Source organism: Eurosta solidaginis, chromosome 5 (genome assembly GCF_040869045.1).
Source record: "Eurosta solidaginis isolate ZX-2024a chromosome 5, ASM4086904v1, whole genome shotgun sequence".
Classification (NCBI taxonomy): Eukaryota; Metazoa; Arthropoda; class Insecta; order Diptera; family Tephritidae; genus Eurosta; species Eurosta solidaginis.
This window is the reverse complement of record NC_090323.1, coordinates 162,791,179-162,815,862: the sequence shown is the minus strand read 5'-3', so window position 1 is coordinate 162,815,862 and position 24,684 is coordinate 162,791,179. Positions and strand designations below refer to the sequence as shown.

The 24,684-nt window shown below is 36.0% G+C and overlaps 2 protein-coding genes across 3 annotated transcripts in view; one reads left to right on the top strand and one right to left on the bottom strand.

The window, feature by feature from the left end:
* LOC137253300 (uncharacterized) overlaps positions 1–16,043 on the bottom strand; it is a 58,884-nt gene extending 42,841 nt beyond the window's left edge. For both annotated transcript variants that reach the window (XM_067789981.1, XM_067789980.1), the window contains exons 1-2: positions 15,767–16,043; positions 15,097–15,316 (exon numbers count right to left, since the gene is read on the bottom strand). In XM_067789981.1, coding sequence (XP_067646082.1) covers positions 15,097–15,292 — 196 coding nt within the window. In that variant the 5' untranslated portion in view covers positions 15,293–15,316; positions 15,767–16,043. The remainder of the gene's footprint in view (positions 1–15,096; positions 15,317–15,766) is intronic.
* LOC137233568 (uncharacterized) overlaps positions 1–24,684 on the top strand; it is a 258,492-nt gene that overhangs the window by 124,913 nt on the left and 108,895 nt on the right. The window lies entirely within an intron of this gene.

Sequence of the window (24,684 nt, the reverse complement as noted above, 5' to 3'; positions counted from 1 at the left end):
TGCGTAATAAAAATGTATTTACATGCCGGCGCACTAAGATAGGCCACCCACCAGAAAGAGAGGAATAGAAATATTTTTGTGCAGGTTGTTGCACTTGCTTTTTGGTCTAAAATCAGAACCGGACAATAATTAATTTGGCCAAAAAATTTAAAACTTAAATATCTTACATTTTGCCTTACAGCGAGGGGCGGGAATGGACTTTGTTTTGCAGAGGTAACTGAATTGTACGGAAACATGCAAAAGACAAAAAAGGACCAGCAAAAAGTTCAAAAATTCAGAAAAATGTCAAACAGAAGTTCGTTTGTGCAGTTTGGAATTGTTTTTGATACTTGTACATAGGTATGTACATACACATTTGCTCATAGTTAGATTGTATTGGATGGCTCAAATAGGGGAAATAGCTCACTTGAAGCCTTAGAGATAGGCCTTAAAAGAGTCTAGTTGCCCCAATGAGCGCTTTTTATCAACAGGTGACGTGTTATAGCCTCAACGGAACTAACGCCAATTGACATAAATTCCAAATCCTTAAGAGAACAAAATTTTCGTTTCATATTATGCGGCGCTTTTTTATCTTAATGATTAATCTTATTAAAACGTTTTAAATCTCATTGTAATAGACTACTAATATTTGGAATCAAAATTTTTGCGAATTTTGTTCCGAAGTTCGATGGTGGTGTCCATAAGAATTTCTCCAATGTCAGCAAAGAGAATTAATGTCAATGGCGAAAAAAAGTTTTTCTGACAATAATTCGATTTCACAGAGAGAACTTAAGTCAATGATGTTGATTTTAACATGATGCTGATATTATTCCTCTTTCGCATTCGAATTTAATGCCATTGATATTACTTCTCTTTTAATAGGGTATTGATTGTCGCCATCAACACCTGGCCAAAGGGTATCGATACGCGTGTCAGCTCAACGCTTGTTTAACTTAACTGAGGCTCACCCCATCAGAAGCAGACCACAAGTCGCTAGCAGCGGTATGATGTATATTGGCATCCACCACTGGCTAGGGAACTGCAAGTAAGAGGGCTGAAAAATTCACGTGACAGCTGCCAGGGATGCCCCTATGACATGACAGGTTTTCATTTTGGTAGGCGGATAAATCTACCACCACAACGTGCCTGCCTTTCAGCGCACACAATCGCGGAATAATCCAGAGATAAACGCGTAATGAACCATAGAAAGAAGCATATACTGGATATTTTTTTAAAAAAGGTAGTGCCAATACTTTCTTCAAACACTCTCTGGCGATATTATCTCTAAATGGTACTAAATTAGTTCCGAAAATAAATTAGAAATGATCCGGCGATAGTTAAAAAATTTACCATTCGGTATAATTCTCAAGACTCTTCTAAATGGCTCTAAAAATTTTCCCGAAACGATATCATATTGTTCTGAAATAATTTTGAAAAAATCTCAAAGCTTTACAGAGATTGTCACGAAGTAGACTTGAAATGGTCTAGCCTGTTACTACGAAGGCAATCAACAAACTTATACGAAACAAGCCCAAAGATATGTGGATCACAATCCCCAAATAATCTCGAAATGGTCCTAAATATCTTTAAGTTCCCTATGATAATCCCCAAATGTTCTCTAAATAGTTCTAAGTAATCTAGAAATTCCCAACACGACCCCGAGAAAGCAGTGAAATCATCTCCAAACAGCTTTAAAATAATACAGAAATGATCATGGAATTATTGCCAATTATCCCTTAAATGACCCTGAAACTGACTACCTTTAAATAAGAAAGTATTTTTTTTTTTTTTTTTTTAAACCCGTCTATAGAAGCAGAGGAAGAGGGTGGCCCCTACTATGCTGAAATGATCAGGTGGAAATTTAAATTCCCTTGGTGTGTTCAATTGGCGCACCTTTTTGGACGGCCATAACCATTTCAACAATTTAGCGCCAATTAAGGAATTAAGTAAGATTATTGTTCACAAATATGAATGAAATTTGGATCTATCTCAAAATAGCCTTGAACTCAATGGCGGATACAGGGGGGGGGGGGCATGGGGCGATCGCCCCCCCCCTCCCCCCGACCTACCTGAATAAATATTGGGCGTGCTTAATTTGCCAGAAATTGAAATGAATTTTTTAGATTTCCGTAAAATTGAGATTGAATGAAATATTTCTTATCTTCTTTTGTCTGCTTGTCTAGCGAAAAAAGGTAAATAATAAATAAGTGAGTTTTGCTTTTTCCGCTTATTGCCGCAGATATGCCATGGTTTGTGAATAAAATAGTTGAAACATGGTGACCTTGCAAAACATAAAAAATTCTTCATATCACCAACCAACTTCATTTTTTTTTTTATAAAAGTTCCGGAACACACCTAATATGTCGTTTCATTTATGCAATATCAGAGCCACTGATGACCTGATACGAAACTTTTATTCCCTCTCAATTCGTTTCCAGGAATGGGGCTCGAAATCAGCTGTCTCTTCATTCAATTGTAAACAAAAGTTCATTCGTTTCCAAGAATAGGGTCTGAAATCAAATTATTCATCTCTTTTTTTCCTTTTTTGATTGCTGCAATAGATATAGATTCAAAATAACTCCACTTAGTTAAAGCCACAAGTGAAACTCTCTTATCAGAAAGAACTAGCTTCTACCTTTGAGCTGTATAAAATCATTTCTTGATTGTTTTTTGTTCGAATTCTTTCAATTAGTTGAGCTAATTTGAGTGCTTAAAGATAAATTCGACACGTTTATTTGTAATTATGTCAAAATGGTGTTCTGAAGTTAATCATTAATTTATATTACTGACTTCCATGGCAAAAATGGATTTTGAGTTTTCGGCCATGATCGCCCCCCCTCATCTGGAGACCTGTATCCGCCCCTGCTTGAACTATCCCAAAAACAATGCCACATTTAACTGGATATGAAACAAAATCATATTGAAATTGTGCTGAACAAATCCAGAAGACAATCACAAATGATCACAAGAGTTTTTACTCAAGAAGTCCTGCAAAAATCCCCAAAAAATTTGGCAACAATTTGGAGTTGATCCCGAAAGGGCCCCAAAAACAGACCCGAAATTATAGATACCAAAAATATTTCAGAAATAACATGGTTTCAAGTTTATCTCTAAGATGATTCAGAAATTATTCGAAAATTATCTCGAAACAGTCGCGTAATGATCCCGAAATAAACCTTAAATTATCCTTAAGTCATGCCGGATGTGACACTGCTCACTTTCTACAAATGCCTAGGCCCAAGGAAGTAACCTACGTGCCAAGAAATGATAGACAACAGTGAATGTGACCCAAATACCAAACATTATTTGTCTGAGGTAAATACATGCATAGTTACAGCAATTTATATACAGGTGCAAGAGTGTTTTGTGGGGAAGTATTGGGGGAGAGCTACTGCCTACTTTTCAAAAACCGCTTCGAAATCCATCTTATACCCCATATACAAAATATTCTTGGCCTAGGGTTGGGTTTTCCTAGTTTAGAAGAATGATTAAAAGAGGAGCGGTGTGGAAGGTTGCTTAGAAATTTATCTTTACAGTTCAGATACCAAATATTTTTGGTATATGACAAACACAGGAAGAGTTACAGCAGTTTAAAAATACTGTTCGAAAGAGAAGGAACGGAATGGGTGGGTTTACAAAATTAACAGCACTAAACCCTAGAGATTGAATATGGCATTTTTGTAATAAAAGTAAAATAAAACAAGTAAGCAAGGCTAAGTTCGGGTGTAACCGAACATTACATACTCAGCTGAGAGCTTTGGAGACAAACTAAGGGAAAATAACCATGTAGGAAAATGAAACTAGGTTAACCCTGGAATGTGTTTTTATGACATGGGTATCAAATGGAAGGTATTAAAGAGTATTTTAGAAGGTAGTGGGCCATACTTCTATAGGTGGACGCCCTTTCGCCTTAAATGTGGACCAGGGGTGACTCCAGAATGTGTTTGTACGATATGGCTATCAAATGAAAGGTGTTAATGAGTATTTTAAAAGGAGTGGGCCTTATTTTCATTTTCTTCTACTTAATATGGTAGTTGTCACACACATTTTACAAAGTTTTTTTCTAAAGTTATATTTTGCGTCAATAAACCAATACAATTACCATGTTTCATCCCTTTTTTCGTATTTGGCATAGAATTATGCCATTTTTGAATTTTTCGTAATATTCGATATCGAAAAAGTAGACGTGGTCATAGTCGGATTTCGGCCATTTTTTATACCAATACAAAGTAAGTTGAGATAAGTACGTGAACTAAGTTTAGTAAAGATATATCGATTTTGCTCAAGTTATCGTGTTAAGGGCCGAGCGGAAGGACAGCGGTTGACTGTGTATAAAAACTGATATTAAATTTTTAATTTTTTAAAGATATTGAATTTTTTGTTAAAATTTGACTTAAAAAAAATATTTTTTAAAATTGGACGTGGTCGTTCTCCGATTTTGCTAATTTTTATTAAGCATACATATAGTATTAGGAGTAACTTTCCTGCCAAATTTCATAATGATAACTTCAACGACTGCCAAATTACAGCTTGCAAAACTTTTAAATTACCTTCTTTTAAAAGTGGGCGGTGCCACGCCCATTGTTCAAAATTTGAGTAATTTTCTATTTTGCGTCATAAGTACAACTCACCTACCAAGCTTCATCGCTTTTTCCGCCCTCAGTAATGAATTATCGCACTTTTTCGGTTTTTCGAAATTTTCGATATCGAAAAATTGGGCGTGGTTATAGTCCGATATCGTTCATTTAAAATAGCGATCAGAGATCAGAACCAATGAACCTATATACCAAATTTCATCAAGGTACCTCAAAATTTACTCAAGTTACCGTATTAACGGACAGACGGACGGACGGACGGACGGACGGACGGACATGGCTCAATCAAAATTTTTTTCGATGCTGATGATTTTGATACATGGAAGTCTATATCTATCTCGATTCCTTTATACCTGTCCAACCAACCGTTATCCAATCTGTGAGCTCTACTCAACTGAGTATAAATAATTATTTTAATTAAACGGTTTTATTGAAAACAATACTATAAAAGCGTTGGGCGCGTGAAATTTCTAAAAATGTAAGGCGTAGCATAACCTGATTAAGGTTCAGTTGGTCTTATATATGACTATCAATAGAAATTTGACGCGTCCAACGCTTCCATTTAATTGTTTGATCAACGCCCTAGATTGATGAGCAGTGTGATGACTAGTACCTAGGACCTACCTAATTATTTTATAGCTTTTAGTATTATTATTACTTCATGTAAGTATTGTTTTCAATAAAACCGTTTAACTTCAAAATTTTTTTTTAATAATTTTATTTACAAGTTTTTAACCTTTATTTAACTGCCTATTATTTCTCATTCTATTTAGTTCATTTAGTGACTCATTATTACAAAGACTCTTTCCTGACAATTGCCCACCTTTCCGATATCGAAAATTACGAAAAATGAAAAAATTCCATAATTCTATACCAAATATGAAAAAAAGAGATGAAACATGGTAATTGGATTGTTTTATTGACGCAAGATATAACTTTAGAAAAACCTTTTAAAATGGTTGTGACACCTACCATATTAAGTAGAAGAAAATGAAAGCGTTCTGCAGGGCGAAATCAAAAGCCCTTGGAATCTTGGCCGGAATACTGTTCGTGGTATTACGTATATAAATAAATTAGCGGTACCCGACAGATGATGTTCTGGGTTACCCTGGTCCACATTTTCATCTATATCTCGAAAACGCCTTCACATATACAACTAAGGGACACTCCCTTTTAAAACCCTCACTAACATCTTTCATTTGATTCCCATATCGTACAAACACATTCTAGAGTGACCTCTGGTCCACCTTTATGGCGATATCCCGAAGTGGCGTCCACCTATAGAACTATGGCCCACTCCCTTTTAAAATACTCTTTAATACCTTCCATTTGAAACCCATGTCATACAACACATTCCAGGGTTACCCTAGGTTCATTTTGCTAAATGGTGATTTTCCCTTATTTTGTCTTCAAAGCTCTCAGCTGAGTATGTAATGTTCGGTTACACCCGAACTTAGCCTTTCTGATAGCAAGTTGGTTCAATTCTTCTATATTTGGCTATTAATGCAGCCAGTCAGCTCTATCTAACGTTCATCTACCCAAAAATTATATATACGCATACATAGCATGTTGGCTTCTTCAATATAATTACCTAAAAGCTTTTTGAATGTAAACATGATTCGAAACAAGACGTGTGTGCGCATGCGAACATAAACAACCAAATACCAAAGCGTGAGAAAACTTCAAGCAGATGACAATTACTCGTATGTTTTTGAAAGCTTATGTCTTTTTATCGCTAAGTTAAGTTATAACAGCAGCAGCGATCGCTTGTAATTGTAAACCAATTCCAAGTCAATTGACGTGGTGAGGTTCAAAAAGTCAGCAATTCCAATGATATAGATCGCATTAAATTCGCGACAAAAGACAAAAACATGTACACATTAACTTTCACTTAAGTCGAATAGGTATACAATTATTAAACCAAGGGGTGCTGATGCGCATGCAGTTAAAAAAAAATAAACGATTATATATATAAAAAATAAAAAAAAATAAAAAAACATATCAACACATAATTTTCTGTAAAAATAAGCCTTCACAAAGATATGTTAAGTGGTCAAAATATATTACAACCCATCATGCATTTGTTTGTTTAAAAGTTAAGTGATTTTTTCAAACAAAGAAAAGAAATTCACATCGAAAATCCAAAAAAGGCTAACAAACTAAATAAAAGTTGTTATTATTGTAAGTAGCAAAATGCAGTTGGAAATCAATAGGAAATCTGATTACGCACACACTTGCTATAGCTACGCCGATTTCAATATTATGCGTCAACAACAAATAGTTGTTACAGTTTTTGGTATGCCACCAAACTCGATAGATTGCGACCAAAGTGGCCAAATTGTACCATTTTCTATGAGATTGATTTTACACTCGCTGAAAATAAGCAAAAGTGATTTTAGTATAATGTCTTTATGGGTTTAAACAACTTTTCCGCGCATCTTTACATACTCGTCTTACCATACTCGAATGCATTTCTCCTCAGCTGTTTTATAGTTTTATTTTGTTCAGATTTTTTTTTTTGGTTTTTTTTTTATACCCAGCTGTACTTGTTAACAGGGTATTATAACATTGATTGGATAACGGTTGGTTGTACAAGTATAAAGGAATTGAGATAGATATAGACTTCCACATATAAAAGTAATCAGTATCGAAAAAAATTTGATACAGCCTGTCCGTCCGTCCGTTAACACGATAACTTAAGCAAATATTGCGATATCTTCACCAAATTCGGCACACGAGCTTATCTGGACCCAGAATAGATTGATAGTAAAAATGAGCGAAATCAGAAGACAACCACGGCCACTTTTTCGATATCGAAAATTTATAAAAATGGAAAAAATTAGATAATTCAAAATCTAATACCGCTAAGAAAACGAAATTTGGTTAGTGGGTTGGTTTTATGACGCAAAGTACAAATTTCAAGAAATTGTGCTAGATGGGCGTGGCACCACCCACATTTAGAAGAAGAAAATTTGGAAGTTTAACAAGCTGTAAATCCAAAGTCTTTGAAGATATTACATTGAAATTTGGCAGAGACACTATCCTTGCCAAATTATAAAGACTGAGTGAAGATAGTAAAAGTCGAGTATAGACCACGCCTAATTTTCAGAAAAGTCCAACCTTAACAAAGTTTGCAATAACTCTTTGGTATTTAACTACACTTGACTGATATTCCACCTCAGTAGTGGTATGGTTGAGCTAAGAACAAAACTAAAACAAATTTTGAAAATGGGCGTGACCCGCCCTTTTTTGTTACTCATTCCAAAATACTTTTCTCCCAAACCGAACGAAATTTGGCATAAACATGTTTTCATAGCTACAACTGTTAAACTGAATTTCTACGCGCTCAAGCTCATTAGTGGTAGCCTCTGTATCCTTTTTGTTTTTTTTTTTTTTTTTTGAACGAAAATGAGTTCAGCATAGAGCCGTTTATGTATTACTGCGCAGCCTTATAACACGAGTAACCACATAAAGCAAACAACAACAGCGTTTCAGGTGTATAGCTGGGTATGTAATGTTCGGTTTCAGCCGAACTTAGACTCTCTTATTTGTTTTTTTTTTACTTCTTCGCTTACGCCGAAAAATTTCACTACTTTATTGTAAGTTTTCTTACCTTTCTCTATTAAAGTGTTTATTGAAATATATAAAATTTCATCACATTCGTCTACTTATGTGCGTAGACACACACATACACATTATGATTGTACTTACTTGTCCATGAATTTTGCTTACATTTTTGTTCATTGTAAGTAAGAACTTTAACTTTGTTTACTTAGTTCTCTTGTGTACTAACTCTAACTATTTCTGGTACTAATATATGCACTTGCTTTTATATTGTTGGTGCCATTTTAATCGTGTTAATAACCTAAATATTGTTAGGGCTAACTTAAGCAAGTTTCAGTGACGGTCTTTTTCTCATTAGTTCACGTAAAAAGCAAGTCCATATAACCCAATAAACCACAATGGTATATAAATTTGCTTTAATTAATTTACCTTTGGTGGGTAAACATCTTTTCTCAGGATATGGTGGAATACTTGTAAAGTTGAAGTGTAAAATGTAACTTAGGTAGAATGTAAGTGCAAGCGTAGTGTGAACTGTTGGTATGCTGTATGGAGTAGCAGGGAATTAATGTAAGCGTAAGTGTAGCCTCTACACTGTAGCGTAATGTGGGAACGTAGTACGTGGTAAAGTTGATGTGAGCGAAATCAATAGATGTTGCTTTACGCGCGAAGATTTCATAAGAAATAATTTTACATATTATTTCTACTTCTTTTTTTATGTGCCGGTCCCTTTTTCGCTCTTATTTGGAATCCAAATCTATAAATAAAGTTTTGGTTGTAAAGATGGAGATTCGCGCTATTTGCAAGCTTTGGGCATTATTGATCGTAGTGCTTTTGTTTAGCTATATTTTATTAAAATAATTTGTTAAAAATAAACGATTATGAGCACACAAACAAATCAATTTGTACTATGACACTATTGTGAATATTTGATTAGAACTAACACTGCATTACCGGCAGTGGCAGCGCAAGCGCAGGTAAGTTTTTTTTTTTTGATAGATGATTGATCGATAGAACAGCTGATTTATGTTAATATTTGATTTGAGACTTTTATATTTGTTGCGCAAGAATCGCACGGGTTCGGCTAGTTTGGTAAAAAAGCAAAGAACTTGCAAGTTAAGATAAATAAATAAATGCATAGCACGATCACCTCCGAAGAGGTATTAGACCAAGCTTCTCTTCCAATTTGTGTCGTGCTCCCTTAATTTTTCATTTTTCTTACAAATTTGCGAAACAGGACCTACGTGTTTTATGCCGACTCAGATCGGCATCTGCAAGGCAGATGATTTTTCACTGAGAAGCTTTTCATCGCAGAAATACACCCGGAGTGCTAGCCAATCACTCAGCACTTGTTTTTCAAATTTTGGTGTTGCTTTGCATGGGTTCGTGAACCCAGGTTCTTCGTTGTGGTATGCGGAGCACGCTATCGCAGTAGAATTTGGTAAATATCAATGAAATCATCAAAATTTATCATTTCAAATTTTTCTTTTTCGATACTTAATAATGTTAGGTCACATAGACGACCTTGCCTCTTCGTTGAAGGTAAATATGTCAAAATCAGTTTTAATTTGCTGAATGAACGTTCGCAGCTAGAAATTTATACTGAGATAGTCAAGAATATTTGAAGTGTAACTCGCAGGTTTGGAAAAACATCTTCCCCATACGAGATTATAAAAGTAAATAATTTTAGCTGAGTTTTAGGTTCAATTTCTTTTTTAGTGTGAAGTAATATTTTGCAGTCACATATTATAAAGAGTTCTGTTCCTTCGAGATCTGTATTATAAAATTCACCCAAGTTCTTGCAATTTCTTTTTAAGTCATTATTATCCTTATTTGACAAATTTCCAACGTCTAAGAGAAATCCAAATCTAAAATTACTGTCATTTGGTCGTGTAAATCTTGTACGTATTTCTTGTTGGAGACATTTTTCGCAACACACGCGAGAAATTTCACATTCTGCGGAAGGACCAACATCTCCAACCGATTCTCCGGGCAATTTGCGGCGCCTTCTTACATGTTTTACTATATCAATATCCCATTTTTCACAAAGAGACTTCACTTTTTCTATTGCTTCTTCAAAGAGAGTGTCTCGAATTTCGGATAGTTCAGTCCCTATTGATATAAGATCATGATACGCTTCTCTAAAATTCATCCCCGGATTTTGTAATCCGAACTGCACACGATCAATCCTCCTTAAGATTTCATACCAGAAAGAACTAATTTTATGAAGCTAAAACATAGTATATTTTGCTTCCTTCACTTCTGGTGTTACTTGTGGTGTTCGTGTCCTCTGCTAATTTTTCTAAGTGTTCTACTACATTCACTAGCCCATCGACGAAAACGCTAACCGCTTGTATTCTGGCACTCCATCGTGTGTCAGATTAACGTTTGACATTGATATGTGATTTCAATTATTCCACAACCTGTCGCAAGTGTTCCGGATATATCCAAGCATTTTTAGTACACAATATTTTTTCCAGAAATCAGTTATAATAAAAATACAAGTTATCCAGGAAGTTCTGCTTTTCGGACCATTTGGCGCACCCCTGTGAGTAGCAAGATGCCCCCCCCCCTAACTCTGCCATTGATAAGATCGCATACGAGCAGTACGTATTTTAAACGATACCCCAACTGTATTTTAAATATACAGATTAGCTTACTGGGCCTGACATTATTAAACGATAGCCACTGACTTTGTATCCAAAATATGCTAATAAAGCATCAGACTACATAATGTTACATTTTCTTTTGTTCTTTTTCTACACATGTACCGAATAACACAAGCAAAACAAATATTCAGTAGCATTTAAAACTTAAGTGCAAGTGGCAAAAATCACTAAAACAAAAGGCAGGCAAAAACGTGACCCTAAAAATGTTGTTTGTTTTTATAGCCGATCACATATAACAACTTGACACTGTAATTAATTACCGTTAACAAAAATTAAAGCGCACATGTATTTCCAACACGACAAATAATAAGACAGAAATGCAAAAAATAGTGCGACTATTCCCTAAAAAGAGCGGTCTCCGATTGATCTCTTTTGCCTACATTTGGGCATAATTGATCCCCACTAGTCGCTTTTGGGTACAGTTGGGATTAGTCAAATTGAAATATATGTAGCCCATTTTAAGAGACGTAAAAAAAACGGCAACGACGTGAGTTAAATAAAAAAGATTATAGGTGATTGATTCGAATTATTTAAGAAAAATGCGGATTCCTGTACCGAAACTAAACGACTTGGACCATATGTTCCATTATCGTCAACCCATATCTCTTGGAATGAGTTGGCGACTTAATTATTTCTTTACATAGATATTTCTTTCAATATTTTGAAAGTTTAAATATTGCGTTTAAATTGTACAATGTACATTTTACATAAGTTCGTCCCAAAGGAAAGCTAACACTTTTGGGTACAAAGGGGATTGGTCCTATCGTTCCCGTTCGGGTATAAATGGGTTCAATAAGTCTCTTCAAACAAAAGAGAACAGTTCAACGCACACAAAGACATCAAAACTGGCATTAGTCACATACTTCTTTGCGAATCATCCCGTACTCATCCTAGACTAATCGCATTTTATGCAGGTTTTTTTTTTCAATGAAACCAAGATGTGCATGCAACTTTTTATGACCGTTAAACCATTGCGCTTCTGTGCTAGATTGTGATTTTGTTTGTCCGCTTCACTGACTCTATTTAATAAGTAGCTACTGTTTAGTATTTGCTGAAAGTTGGTTGCATTTGTTGAAAGCACTTGGCAATTGACAACAACAGTTTTCTTAGCCTACATTGTCTTTGACATTCTTAATTGTAATTAAACATTAAGGTGACTTTTCGTTATTCCATATTTAGTTTTTAGTACATCCGTGCAACATATTAAATGCAATACTTTTATTTTTGTTTATATGTGAAATTTCGTATATAAATACAAAAGAAATTATCGTGCCAGTGTTAAGTTATTGACAATTCAAGCACTGATTAATTATTCGTTCAAAAGGGAAATGACAAGGTTTGTCTCATAAGAAAATTGTGACGTATGTGGAATGTACATATTTATTAAGTTTGTGGAATATGTAAAACAAATGTTGGGGTTTTTATGAAAACTGTATCTTTTAACAAAAAAAAAAAGTTATAACGACTAACAATGATAACAATTTTTAGTGATATACATTTGAGAAAACTTGGATAGGACGAGCTTATTCTCGGTTTAAGTGCAGAATACATACATTTGTTAAAACAAAAAATGAAAAAAGGTATATAAGCACCAACAGCGAACTTTAGGGTGAAAATAAAAATCATGGGGCTATTCCACATCAATTGGTTGATTTAAACATTTTTTTTAATGAAAAATATCTTTTAAGGCATGATGCCTGTTTCAAAAATTTAAAAAGAGTTAATAAAAATAACTTTCAAAGTTCGATTCGAGCTCAAGGCCATAACAATAATTTTTTTCTAATGATAATTATTGTTATTTTTTAATTTTTATAAATTTGCTTTTTCTAAATAGCTTTTGTTTAATATTCAAGACATCTTTACTAAAAAACTTCTACTAAAAAACTTGTGGGCAATTCATCAGGTCTTTTGTTCACGGTATGTGTTATGCTTTAATCAAATTTCATTTTGGAAACTATGCAAACACTTCAAATCTTAACATTTTACATGAGTACGATACTTTCTGTAATAAAGTCGAATTTTTCACATATTTTTTGACAAATGTATGTTTTCAAATCTTAGAAAAAATACGACGAAAAAAGAATTGAGATATATCACCCCTTCTTCGATTTCAAAACCGCCTTCTACAGCACAAAAAGAAGCTACTATGTGCCGCTATGTCTGAATTGGGTATGAGTTCACATACCGTAAGTTCTGCTTACTGCAAACTGAAAAAAGAAGCGGAAAAGGTGGGTTTATTGATGAACGAGAACAAAACGAGGTACCTGCTGTAATCGAACAAGAGTCCGCGCATTTACACCTTAGCAACCACGCTACTATTGGCAGCCATAATTTCGAAATAGTAAAAGACTTCTTTTTTTTAGGAACCAGCATTAACACAAACAACAACATCAGCTCTGTAGTCCAGCTAAGAATAATTATGGCCAAAAAATGCCTCTTCGGACTAGGTAGGCAATTGAAAAGTAAAGTATTCTCTGGGCAAGCGAAACTCGTGCTCTAAAAGTCACTTATCATACCTTTCCTGCTAAACATGGACTATGACAAGATCAGATGAAGCGGCCTTGTGAGTGTCCAAAGAAAATTCTTCGAAAGATTTATGCACCTATGGAAAAAGATTTAATGATGAGCTTTACCAGTTTACGCAGACATCACATTGTCCAGCGAATGAAACACAGCGTCTACGCTGGCTAAGTCATGTTATGCAAATGAAAGATGACGCTCCAACTGAGAAAGTATTTTTATCGGAGCCCACCTTTGGAAGCAGAGGGAGAGGGCGACCCTCACTCCGCTTGCAGGACCTGGCGGAAAACGATTTAATTTCTCTCTGTGTGAGTAACCGGCATCAGATAGCAGAGCGAAGAAGCAACTGGTAGCCCGCTGGGGATGGCTTAGAATATACCCGCGCAAGAACATACCCGCGCAGAAGCAACTGGCGCGCCGTTTAAAAGTTTCAATGCCAAATACACATTTTTTTTTTGTAACGAAATACCAATAAAACCATGAAACTTGCTACGTTAGTTGACTTCGTGACTTAATGTAGAAATTTGTTAAAATTTTGGAAAATGGGCATGCCATCGTCCGTATATAAAAAAGGAAATATAAAAAGCTGGCAGGCTGCAAATCTAAAGCCAATTTAGATATCGCGTTGAAATTTGGCTGAAGGTTGTCCTTGGTAGTATAAATAAGTTTAACGAGAATTAAAAAAATCGGTTTTCGACGACGCCCGCTTTAAAAAATGTTTTCTAATGGTAACAAAAAATGTAAAACTTAATAAATAAATTAAATCTAACTTAATTATACTGATATTTCACATTAATAATAATATCGTCATGGTTCAATTATATGGTTGGCTCATTTCATCAGCTGATTTTATTTATTTCATTGCATGGTCTTTGGGATTGTCAAAAGAAGATGGCAAACTCAAAATGAAACCAACACATTGGAAACATTTTCTTACACATACAAAAACTGCTAAGTTTTATGTTTCCATTCCATACCGTTTGCACCAACACCAATGCACAGATTTTGAAAATTTGAACAGACATATTTTGTTATTGTAGAGATGAGCCAACCATATAGTTGAACCATGGATATCGTATAGCAAAGTGTGAAATTAAAAACATGTTGAAAATTGGCATGGAGCCGCCCCTTTAAGTTCATTACTATATAATATTATTAACGCCATCTTATCGAATTAAAATCTACCAAAGATTTTTTGTTGTAAGGATTTTTTCAAAGATAGTTTCACAAAATTTCGGAAATATGCTCTGGTAAACCATAAATCGGAAGCCGTTGGTGTAACTTTGCAATTTTGCAGAATTGTGGTCCTTGGTATTATATTTAGATCGGATTCCCTTCTTTTCTTTGACTTGGTCCGCTTCTTTTAATTGAGCTCCTCACAAAATATTTGACATCAGGTTCTCGGCGCCTCCCATATGCTCCACACCTAAAGGCCGTGTAGCTCCTTTAAACTCATATGTACATCTCTGCTAAAAATTAAATCATGAGATTCGTCTTAGGTTGCCTTTTTAAGTGTCATACACAGCTATGTTGCAAAAAAAATTTAGTGAAAACATGAAATTTTCTTAAACTATAATTATTTACGTTTGACAGCTAATAAATACACAGTTCACTCCTACAAGGGTATAAACTCGTGTATGCATAGGGATATAAAAATTTACCAACAAAGTGACAAATGTCTATATAATTTTCACTTTTTGCTCTACCTATATTTAGTTCGAACTTATTTATGACGCTATTTATTTCAATTTTACACTTTTACACAAACTTACCATTAATACTTTGCGCTCTAGCTGTCGGCATGACACCAACATTTTCACTGTCAATTGCGCCGGCACCTGCAACATCAGCAACAACAACACCTGCGTTTCCATTAGCACCAACGAAATTTGTTGTACTCCAACAATGTGTGAGAGGTAATAATGTTAGCAACAAAAATGCATGATGACTCCTTCGTGGCCAATCCATTGTCAAGCTTATAATTTTCTACGGCTATATAAAATTGTTAAGGTTGGCGTATAATCGACAAGACAATTATTTAGTACAAAAAAATTTAGTTTTTTGTTGTTCTAATACCGTTATTTTTTTATTTTTTTCCTTTTTTTTTGTAAAAGTAAAATTTCTAGTTTTTATTGTTTGGAAAAATGTCTCTATATGTTTTTTCATAATTTATGCAGAGATTCAATAGAAAATCTGGATATTAAAGCATTCAATTATCACTGGCTTAGTTTTTTATGCAAATTCTTTTCAAAATAAAATAATATTTAGGTTACTTTAGCGGTAAAACTGGACAGCCTAGTTTTGTCTTGACCAGCACGTTTTTGTGGCTTACTGCGGTCGCGCATGCGCACATCAAAAACACATACGAACACACAAATACTCATATATATGCTTGTTTATTAATAAACATTAGCCAAGAAGCGTTGGCGCGTATATATTTACCTACGTGCGTGTAAGTCTTCTATCCATCTATGAATTATGCACAAAACTATTGCTTTGCTTCAATGAATGTAATGAAAAATAAAAATCGTATAACAACTTCAATTTCACCGGCGTACACTATGATTTCTTTATTTGTTTTGTCTGTGTCGAGCTTTTAAATTTTCATCTTAATTTTTTTTTTTTTTGTGATATCAAACTAAACTCCAGCGCATCATGAGATGTTGCTGTGATGTGATTGCCTCCTGTTCGCCCGGCTTTAAAAATGATTCGTTGTAAACGCGACCAAGTTCAAGGTAAGATTGAGCCTTGACAAGCATACCTAAGAAGTTTTATACCAAAGTCATTGTGTACAATGAACATGAAATTTATAGCTTTACTTAAAGAAGTAAAAGAGAGAGAGAGAATTGTTTAAATTGCATAGTTGGGAGTGAAAATGTTGGGTTATCACAAACCCACTAAACAAAGTGCGATTGGTGTAGAATAGTTGAGCATAACCGAGAGCATGAAATTATTATCGTAGCTAATATTTGTATTGTTGAAATATGCTCTTGTGCAGAGCGCTCACATTTCGAGTCTCGCATTTTGCTGATTCTCAATTCTGTTTGTTGGCTTTGTAATTTGCAGAATTGAATAATTAAATTAAATGAGTTAAATAAAAAATGTTATGTTAAACGGTTTTATTGAAAACAATACTTACATGAAATAATAATAATACTAAAAGCTAGAAAATAATTAGGTAGGTCCTAGGTACTAGTCATTACATTCCTCATCAATCATTTTTAGAAATTTCACGCGTTGAACGCTTTTATTTAATTGTCTGATCAACGCCCTAGATTTATGAGAAGTGTAATGACTAGTAACTAGGACCTACCTAATTATTTTCCAGCTTTTAGTATTATTATTACTTCACGTAAATATTGTTTTCAATAAAACCGTTTAACATAACATCTTTTTTTTAATTATTTTGTATAGTATAGCCTTATATGCTTTTACTGACATCTGAGTTGCTCTGTATTAAATAACACATCAATCTATCGAGCAAGCTTTGACGAGCAAGGATATAAGCTCAATGATAACTCGCAAAGTCCTACCAATGTTAAAAAGATGATAAATCAGTATTGAACTGCAAGGAGAAATAAGTAAATTGCGGCCACTAAGGGATGTCCTGAAGCGGGTGTTACGTTAAGAAAAACTGCCCGGTCCAAGAGGACTTCACATATACCGAGTGAGTCCATAGTGTTATTCATATTCAGTTTATTCAGTCTATGATTTACATCTTACAGACTAGATATAGAAATTATAAAAAAAAGTAAAAAATTAAAATATGCATTGAAAATAGCTAAAGAAAGTATATGCATAATTATAAAAAAAAATGTATCTAAATATCTAAATGTAAATGCAAAAGTATTTGGGACTTGAAAACCTCCCTCGACGGAGAGAAATCAATATTTAGCCATCTCGGAAGTTTACTGAATTCTGCTATAGATGGAAGAATAGGATCGAAAAGGACATAGTTCATTCTGAAAGAGGCCACATAAAAAGGTAGGGGAAAACGAAGTAATCTACTGGGCACATTGAACGTAATTTTCCTGAGCAGGCCAGGGTAGTTTACCAAACCTGCCACGAGATCAAACACGAACATAATCCCGTGCAGGGTTCTTCTAGACTACAGGGATTGTAGGTTAATCAACGTACACCGAGATACATAAGAAGGCAGGGGATCTTCGAAATGAAGAGATCCAAGCCCAAACCGAACAAATTTCCTTTGAACCCTTTCAATTCTAGCCGCATGACAGCTGTAAATAGGGTTCCAAATAATAGAAGCATACTCGAGCTTTGAGCGAATCAAGGAAATATATAAAGTCTTCCTGGTATAGGGATCCTTAAAGTCCTTAGCATAACGACGCAGGAAACAAGGTTTCTATAAGCTTTCGGAAGAACATAACAAATATGATTAATAAAAGAAAAATTAGTATCAAATACAACACCAAGATCAACAAATTCATTGACTGAATTTAAGAGACTACTTTCTAAATAGAAATGTGAAACCATATTATTACTGGACTTCGAGAAAAACATGTGAAAACATTTTTTAACGTTTAGGTAGAGCATGTTAGTATTACACCAATCAACTAGATTATTCAGGTCACGCTGCAAAAGGAAAACATTTGAAGGACTATCAATCCTACGAAAGATCTTCAGGCCATCAGCATAAAGTAGAAAATTGGAAAACTGAAAGCAAGCACCAATGTCATTGATAAAGATAACGAACAAGAGCGGCCTAAGGATACTACCCTGAGGAACTCCCGAGGTTGCCACAAAAGTGTGCGACTTACAATTCTCAATATTAACACAAAGGGATCTATTAGACAGATAAGACTTCAACCAACTCAAGAATACCGAGTGAAAACCAATGAACTCCAATTTCGTCAGTAGAAGCTGTTGAAACACCTTGTCAAATGCCTTGGAAAAGTCTGTATATATGGTATCCACCTACGAACCGACTTTAAAGGCTGATATACAAAAGTTCGAAAAAGAAGCCAAATTAGTGGCTGTAGAGCGACCAGAAACAAACCCACGTTGGCGCGGATCTATAATGCTCTTAACAACAAAGAAAAGTTTTTCCTTAATAATTATTTCGAAAAGCTTAGAACAAACTGAAAGCTTGGCAATAGTTCTGGCATGTAACACTATAAGGCAGTTTTCAGTCAGAAAACCGGTCATGATCATCCAGTGCTTTCTTTTTTAATGAGAAGAGAAACTTTGCCGATATAAGGATGTAATCCTACGCATGATATTTGACATTTTACCGCCCGCGTTTGGGTCCATGCCTTTCCAGCTTGGTCAAATGTGTGAAATTTTGCCCTCCTATAATCTCGCCCAAAGTTATTGGGATGTCTAGGGAGCAAGCTTTGAGGTGTGCGCCATTTTTAACTAGGTCATCCGGTTTTCCATCCCAAATATTCTTATATGCCCTGGAAGCCAATATAGATATTGGCTTCCCATATCCCGATTCTTTTCAGGGAATACTTCTACTTTAACATACTTTCAGATGTTGTGCCATGCAAGATTATCGCCTGAATTGCTGCTTGGCTGTCAATTTAAAAGTTTATGCGGCTGCAGTTTAAGCTATTTTCTTCCTGTGTTTCAACTACTGTGATTTCGGCTGAACTTCCGCCTGAAAAACACTACAGTATACTCTCTCCTCACTTGTGAATCCTGGTTATAGATAACCTCCTGCAGATGCGGAAATCCAACGGATTTGACACACAAAGGTATGTAGATGACTTGGTAGTTTACATCACAGGAATGCAAGAGGAAACAATATGAAATGGCATTCAACAAGCCTTGCGCATCGGAGAAGGGTAGTCCGATAATAAGGGACTGTTCTAACAAAACTGTCCTAGTACCTTTTACCCACAGAAAAAAAACTATCCATTCCCGAACAATCACTAGGGTGGCACCAAAATCCCTTTTTTAAAGGGAACAGCATCAAATACATGGAAAAATATATGGGATATCTCCAAAGATGTTATACTGGACATTTAGTACTGCTATGAGACCAATAGTCACCTATGCTTCCTTAGTTTGGTGGCTGCAGGCCACGCAAAGAAAAGAAATAACAAAACTAAGAAAACTACTACTTTGGCGTAATAGGTTCTACGCAGGGGATCCATCTAATGACTCTGACTTAGAGGTCTGTGTAACAGATGGGTCAAAACTAAGTGACGGGAAAATCGGAGCTGATATTTATGGGCCGAACTTCAATATCAATGGGATCCTACCCAACGATTTTTCACACAGAAATATATGAAATAGATTCGAGAAAATGTGTACGAAGAAGTATATCATCCCGTAGTAGACCCATTATGTGGGACAGCAGGGCAGTCCTTCAGCCTTACACAACTAGTTTTCTAAGCTAGTAGATGAATGAATTGGAGTCGCAAATGATATGGGAGCCAAAAACAAGGTTTTTTTAGAATGGGTTCGCGGGCATCAGGGCGCTATAACAGCATTCTATAGTCCTCGGCTCTTCAGTGGACTCACAAAGGTACACACTAGAGGAACCATAACTAGCTGGAAAACAAAGGAGTTTAAACAGCACTAGTTTGATGCCCAGGGCAAAGACAGTCCAAACTGTTTATACTCCTAGCAAGGAGAGCATTGGTCAAACTCATTAATCTAAGCAGAGAGGACCAACAAACTCCCACTGGGTACTATGTGGGATACTGAAATTCTTGATATCAACTTAGGGCTGGTACAGGAAGTTCTGTTAATCTCGAACTCCCTATAAGTTTTTTGGTATTGGTATTATTTCTGAATTGGTGTTTCATAAAACTTTTAAAAATATATAAGTTTCTGACGTCAAGCCTTCAACAACGAGGGAAATAAGTAAGAAGGAAGAGCTACGTAAAATAAATTTTTACCACACTTGTGCAAGTCACACTAAACAAACAGAGAAATCCATATCGTACAAACAAATTCTAGAGTCGCCCCTGGTCCACGTTTATGGCGATATCTCGAAAAGGCATCCACCTATAGAACTAAGGCCCACGTCCTTTTAAGATACTCATTAACACCTTTCATTTGATACCCATATAGTACAAACAAATTCCAGAGTCGCCCCTGGTCCACGTTTATGGCGATATCTCGAAAACTATAGAACTAAGGCCTACGCTCTTTTAAAATACTCATTAACACCTTTCATTTGATACCCATATCGTACAAACAAATTCTGGTCCACGTTTATGGCGATATCTCGAAAATGCATCCACCTATAGAACTAAGGCCCACGTCCTTTTAAGATACTCATTAACACCTTTCATTTGATACCCATATAGTATAAACAAATTCTAGAGTCGCCCCTGGTCCACGTTTATGGCGATATCTCGAAAACTATAGAACTAAGGCCTACGCTCTTTTAAAATACTCATTAACACCTTTCATTTGATACCCATATCGTACAAACAAATTCTGGTCCACGTTTATGGCGATATCTCGAAAATGCATCCACCTATAGAACTAAGGCCCACGTCCTTTTAAGATACTCATTAACACATTTCATTTGATACCCATATCGTACAAACAAATTCTGGAGTCGCCCCTGGTCCACGTTTATGGCGATATCTCGAAAAGGCATCCACCTATAGAACTAACACCCACGCTCTTTTAAAATACTCATTAACACCTTTCATTTGATACCCATATCGTACAAACGCATTCTAGAGTCACCCCTGGTCCACTTTTATAACGATATTCCGAAAAGGCGTCCACCTATAGAACTAAGGCCCACTCCCTTTTAAAACACTTATTAACACCTTTCGTTTGATACCCATATCGTACAAACAAATTCTAGAGTCACCCCTGGTCCATCTTTATGGCGATATCTCGAAACGGCGTCCATCTATAGAACTAAGGCCCATTCCCTTTTAAAATAGTCATTACCACCTTTCATTTGATACCCATATCGTACAAAATAAATTCTGGAATCACCCTTGGTCCACCTTTATGGCGATATCTCGAAAAGGCCTCCACCTATAGAACTAAGGCCCACTCCTTTTTAAAATACTCATTAACACCTTTCATTTGATACCCATATCGTACAAACAAATTCTAGAGCCGCCCCTGGTCCACCTTTATGGCGATATTTCGATAAGGCGTCCACCTATAGAACTAAGGCCGACGTCCTTTTAAGATACTCATTAACACCTTTCATTTGATACCCATATCGTACAAACAAATTCTAGAGTCGCCCCTGGTACACGTTTATGGCGATATCTCGAAAAGGCATCCACCTATAGAACTAAGGCCTACGCTCTTTTAAAATACTCATTAACACCTTTCATTTGATACACATGCCATACAAACACATTCCAGGGTTACCCTAGGTTCTTTTTACAACATGGTGATTTTCCCTTACTTTGTCTCCACAGCTCAAAACTGAGTATGTAATGTTCGGTTACACCCGAACTTAGCCTTCCTTACTTGTTATACTGTAGCTATTTCATTAGCAATGAGCTATAAAAATCATAGTTACTATTAGGAGATTTTCAGGAGATGATTTTGTTGGTCCAAGCCTTACCCTGCAAAATTCGCGAGTACTGTATGTATGCATGTGTGGAGTATTCGCAATGGACCAAGCGAGTGCTTCAAAATTAACCACAATTCATACAAAAAATGTGGCCGAATTAATATTGCGATATCCTAGGATTGGACCATATACTCCAGTTACATCGGAGTAATCCATGGAGTACTCCAGTATGGCACAAGTGGACCACATGATCCAACGATTTTTGCAGGGTACTAGAAAATAGATATTGGAAATGAATCGAAAATGTTCACTTCCAATGTAAGTGAATAATTTGTACTTTAACTTGCTATCTGACATTCAAAATGAAAATTATTATTATAGTATGTGGAGCAAATAACAATTTTTAAAAATTTATGTAAACGAGTTCCACTTTGGTTGTTCTTCCTACAAAGAGGAGAAAACACTTTAATAACTTTTCCTTAACCCTTATGCGTATGCATAGATCTGGCCAGACCTATACGAACTTTAACTAAATTTTTTTTACAGAATGGTAAAGCTGCAAATCTACGATCAACGATATCCTCAAGATATAAATTATCTGCAGTTTTAAAGCAAACTTTTTTTTAAATACTTATAACATTGCTTAGCTCCTATGTCTATTTGTGGACTTAGAAACCAGTTACATGCTCCTGTAATCAAAAATTAAATTTCACTCGTAAGTAGCTTCGAAGCAGATGAGACAGCCAATTGAATCGAATAGCAGACACACTAAAATGATATTGGATTAATGTTGCTTTAATAAAGTTACTACGCCTCGATTTCTGTCTATAATAACGGTAGCCTTATCTGTTCCTAAGCCCCTCAAATGTTTAACACCCAACCCAAATTCATTCAATGTTCTTAAAATTGAATCAGTCAACCCCCTTGCCATTAAATCATCGATAGCTGATAGTTTAAAAAAATGTGTTAACAAGTGATTTACTATTGAAACTATCGCAATAATCGATTGTTTATGGGCACTTAACATCGTACATATATGGAAGCTCGGCATTTTTCTATTATGTGGAGATTAGGTATACCAAACTGCTTACGTAAATTTTTATAAAACTTTGAAAAAAAGCTAAAACGAGCTAAAAAAAATTCTGGAAAAAGCTAAAAAGAAGCTTACAGCTAAATCGCAATTTTTCAATTTAAACGGAGAAAAAAGATAAATCTAGATTGAAAAAAGGTAAATTGGCAACACTGGTAGTGATTATTTACTAACAGCATAGCGATGTTAATATTCGCCACAATATGTACAATTACTAGCAGAAGAAAATTCAAGAAGTTGATGTTGATGCTGTCGCAAAAAAAAATTGCTGTTGGATTTATTGATGTGGCGTTTGATAGCATAAAGAATGATATGATCAGTGGTCATGGGCGTGCTTGTTGTAGTTGTTGTTACTGTTGGAACTGAGTATTGCCAAAATCATGCATCGCAGTTGTTGTTGGTATTGCGCCGCCGAGGCTTTTGTGTTGTAGTAGTTTATGTTGTGTCGGTTTGCCAGTAATGAAGACGAATGTAGTTGTTGTTGGTGGGGCGTTATACCCCGCCAATGAAAAAAAATGGTTTAGCTGTTATTTCTGCTGCCACTGTGTATCGCAGGTGTTGTTGTTGGGGCGGTTTTGCCGCCGAATAAATGATCTTCGTGGTTGTTGTTGTTATTGGCGTTTTTCACCGGTCATCCAAGACTGATGTTGTAGTTGTTGTTGTTGCGTCCCAGCGCCGCCGGTGAAAAATGCTACGGTTGAGATTGCCAAATTCTTGTATTGCAATCGTTGTTGTTGCTGTTCCCAAGGAAAAATAAAGCGTGAAGTGTGCTGTAAAAAATTCAAAAGTAAAAGTGTGTCTTATTATTTATACAAAAGTTGCCGATAGATTCCATTTCTGCATGGTCAGATATTCATCTACATACATATATTTGTATGTAGGGTGTATATGTTGATGCAGGCTTTCTTTTGGCGTGCTTGGGAGATAGGCACAGTTGGAGACCCAGCTGCCGTCAAGCATGCCCGGAGAAAGATAGAGAAAAACAAAAACAGATATAATCTTACTTCAGGTAAAGTATCTTTTGCTAAAAACCGCTTGCACTAAACGTATCGCGAACACTTTCGACGCGCAGAACGGCGGGATGTCGGTGACCAAGAAATGCCAACAACTCATTATCTAATTGTAATAAGGACGATGACAAGGGGAGGACTGAGGCCAAGGACGACAAAAATGCATTAAGCGATGCGGGACTCGGGGCGAATAGCGTTCAGTCTATGAACTTCGTGCTGGAAAAGCATACAAACGAAAACGGAGAAGGGTACGGAGCAGAGTAAATAAGAGAGCTCTGTCGCAGTACCGTTCAGCAATAAGGATTGTCCAACGCCTGGAGCAGAGGTCGGCCCAACAGAAGTGGTGATCGAGTGCTTGCAATGGGCTCCTGAGGCGGTAGAAGTAGGTCAAAGGCAGTTCAAAATGTTTGCTGCGAGAAAGCCTCGGTACCGATACCGGAACGAGGAGGAAGAAGCGTCGAATGGCAGAATGAAGAGCCAAAATTCGCTGAAGACGACAAGCCTGTTATCAGGAGGCAGAAAGGACCCAGTCCCAGAGCCGCGAGGCTGGACAAATAGGCTTAAATCTGTAGGACAGATGGGCCCCAATAGCGAGGTAGCCACTACCTCGAAAGCTGCAAGTTAAAGGAACTGCGGAAGTAGGAGATCAGCCAAAGGGAGATAACGGTAAGACTCCGTCTTTCTCGGAGGTGCTAAAGGGAGATAACACTAAGAATCCGGCTTTTCCCGAGAAGTTGAGTGATATGGTAAAATAGTCACTGAATGTTGATCAGATGGCTACTGCAAG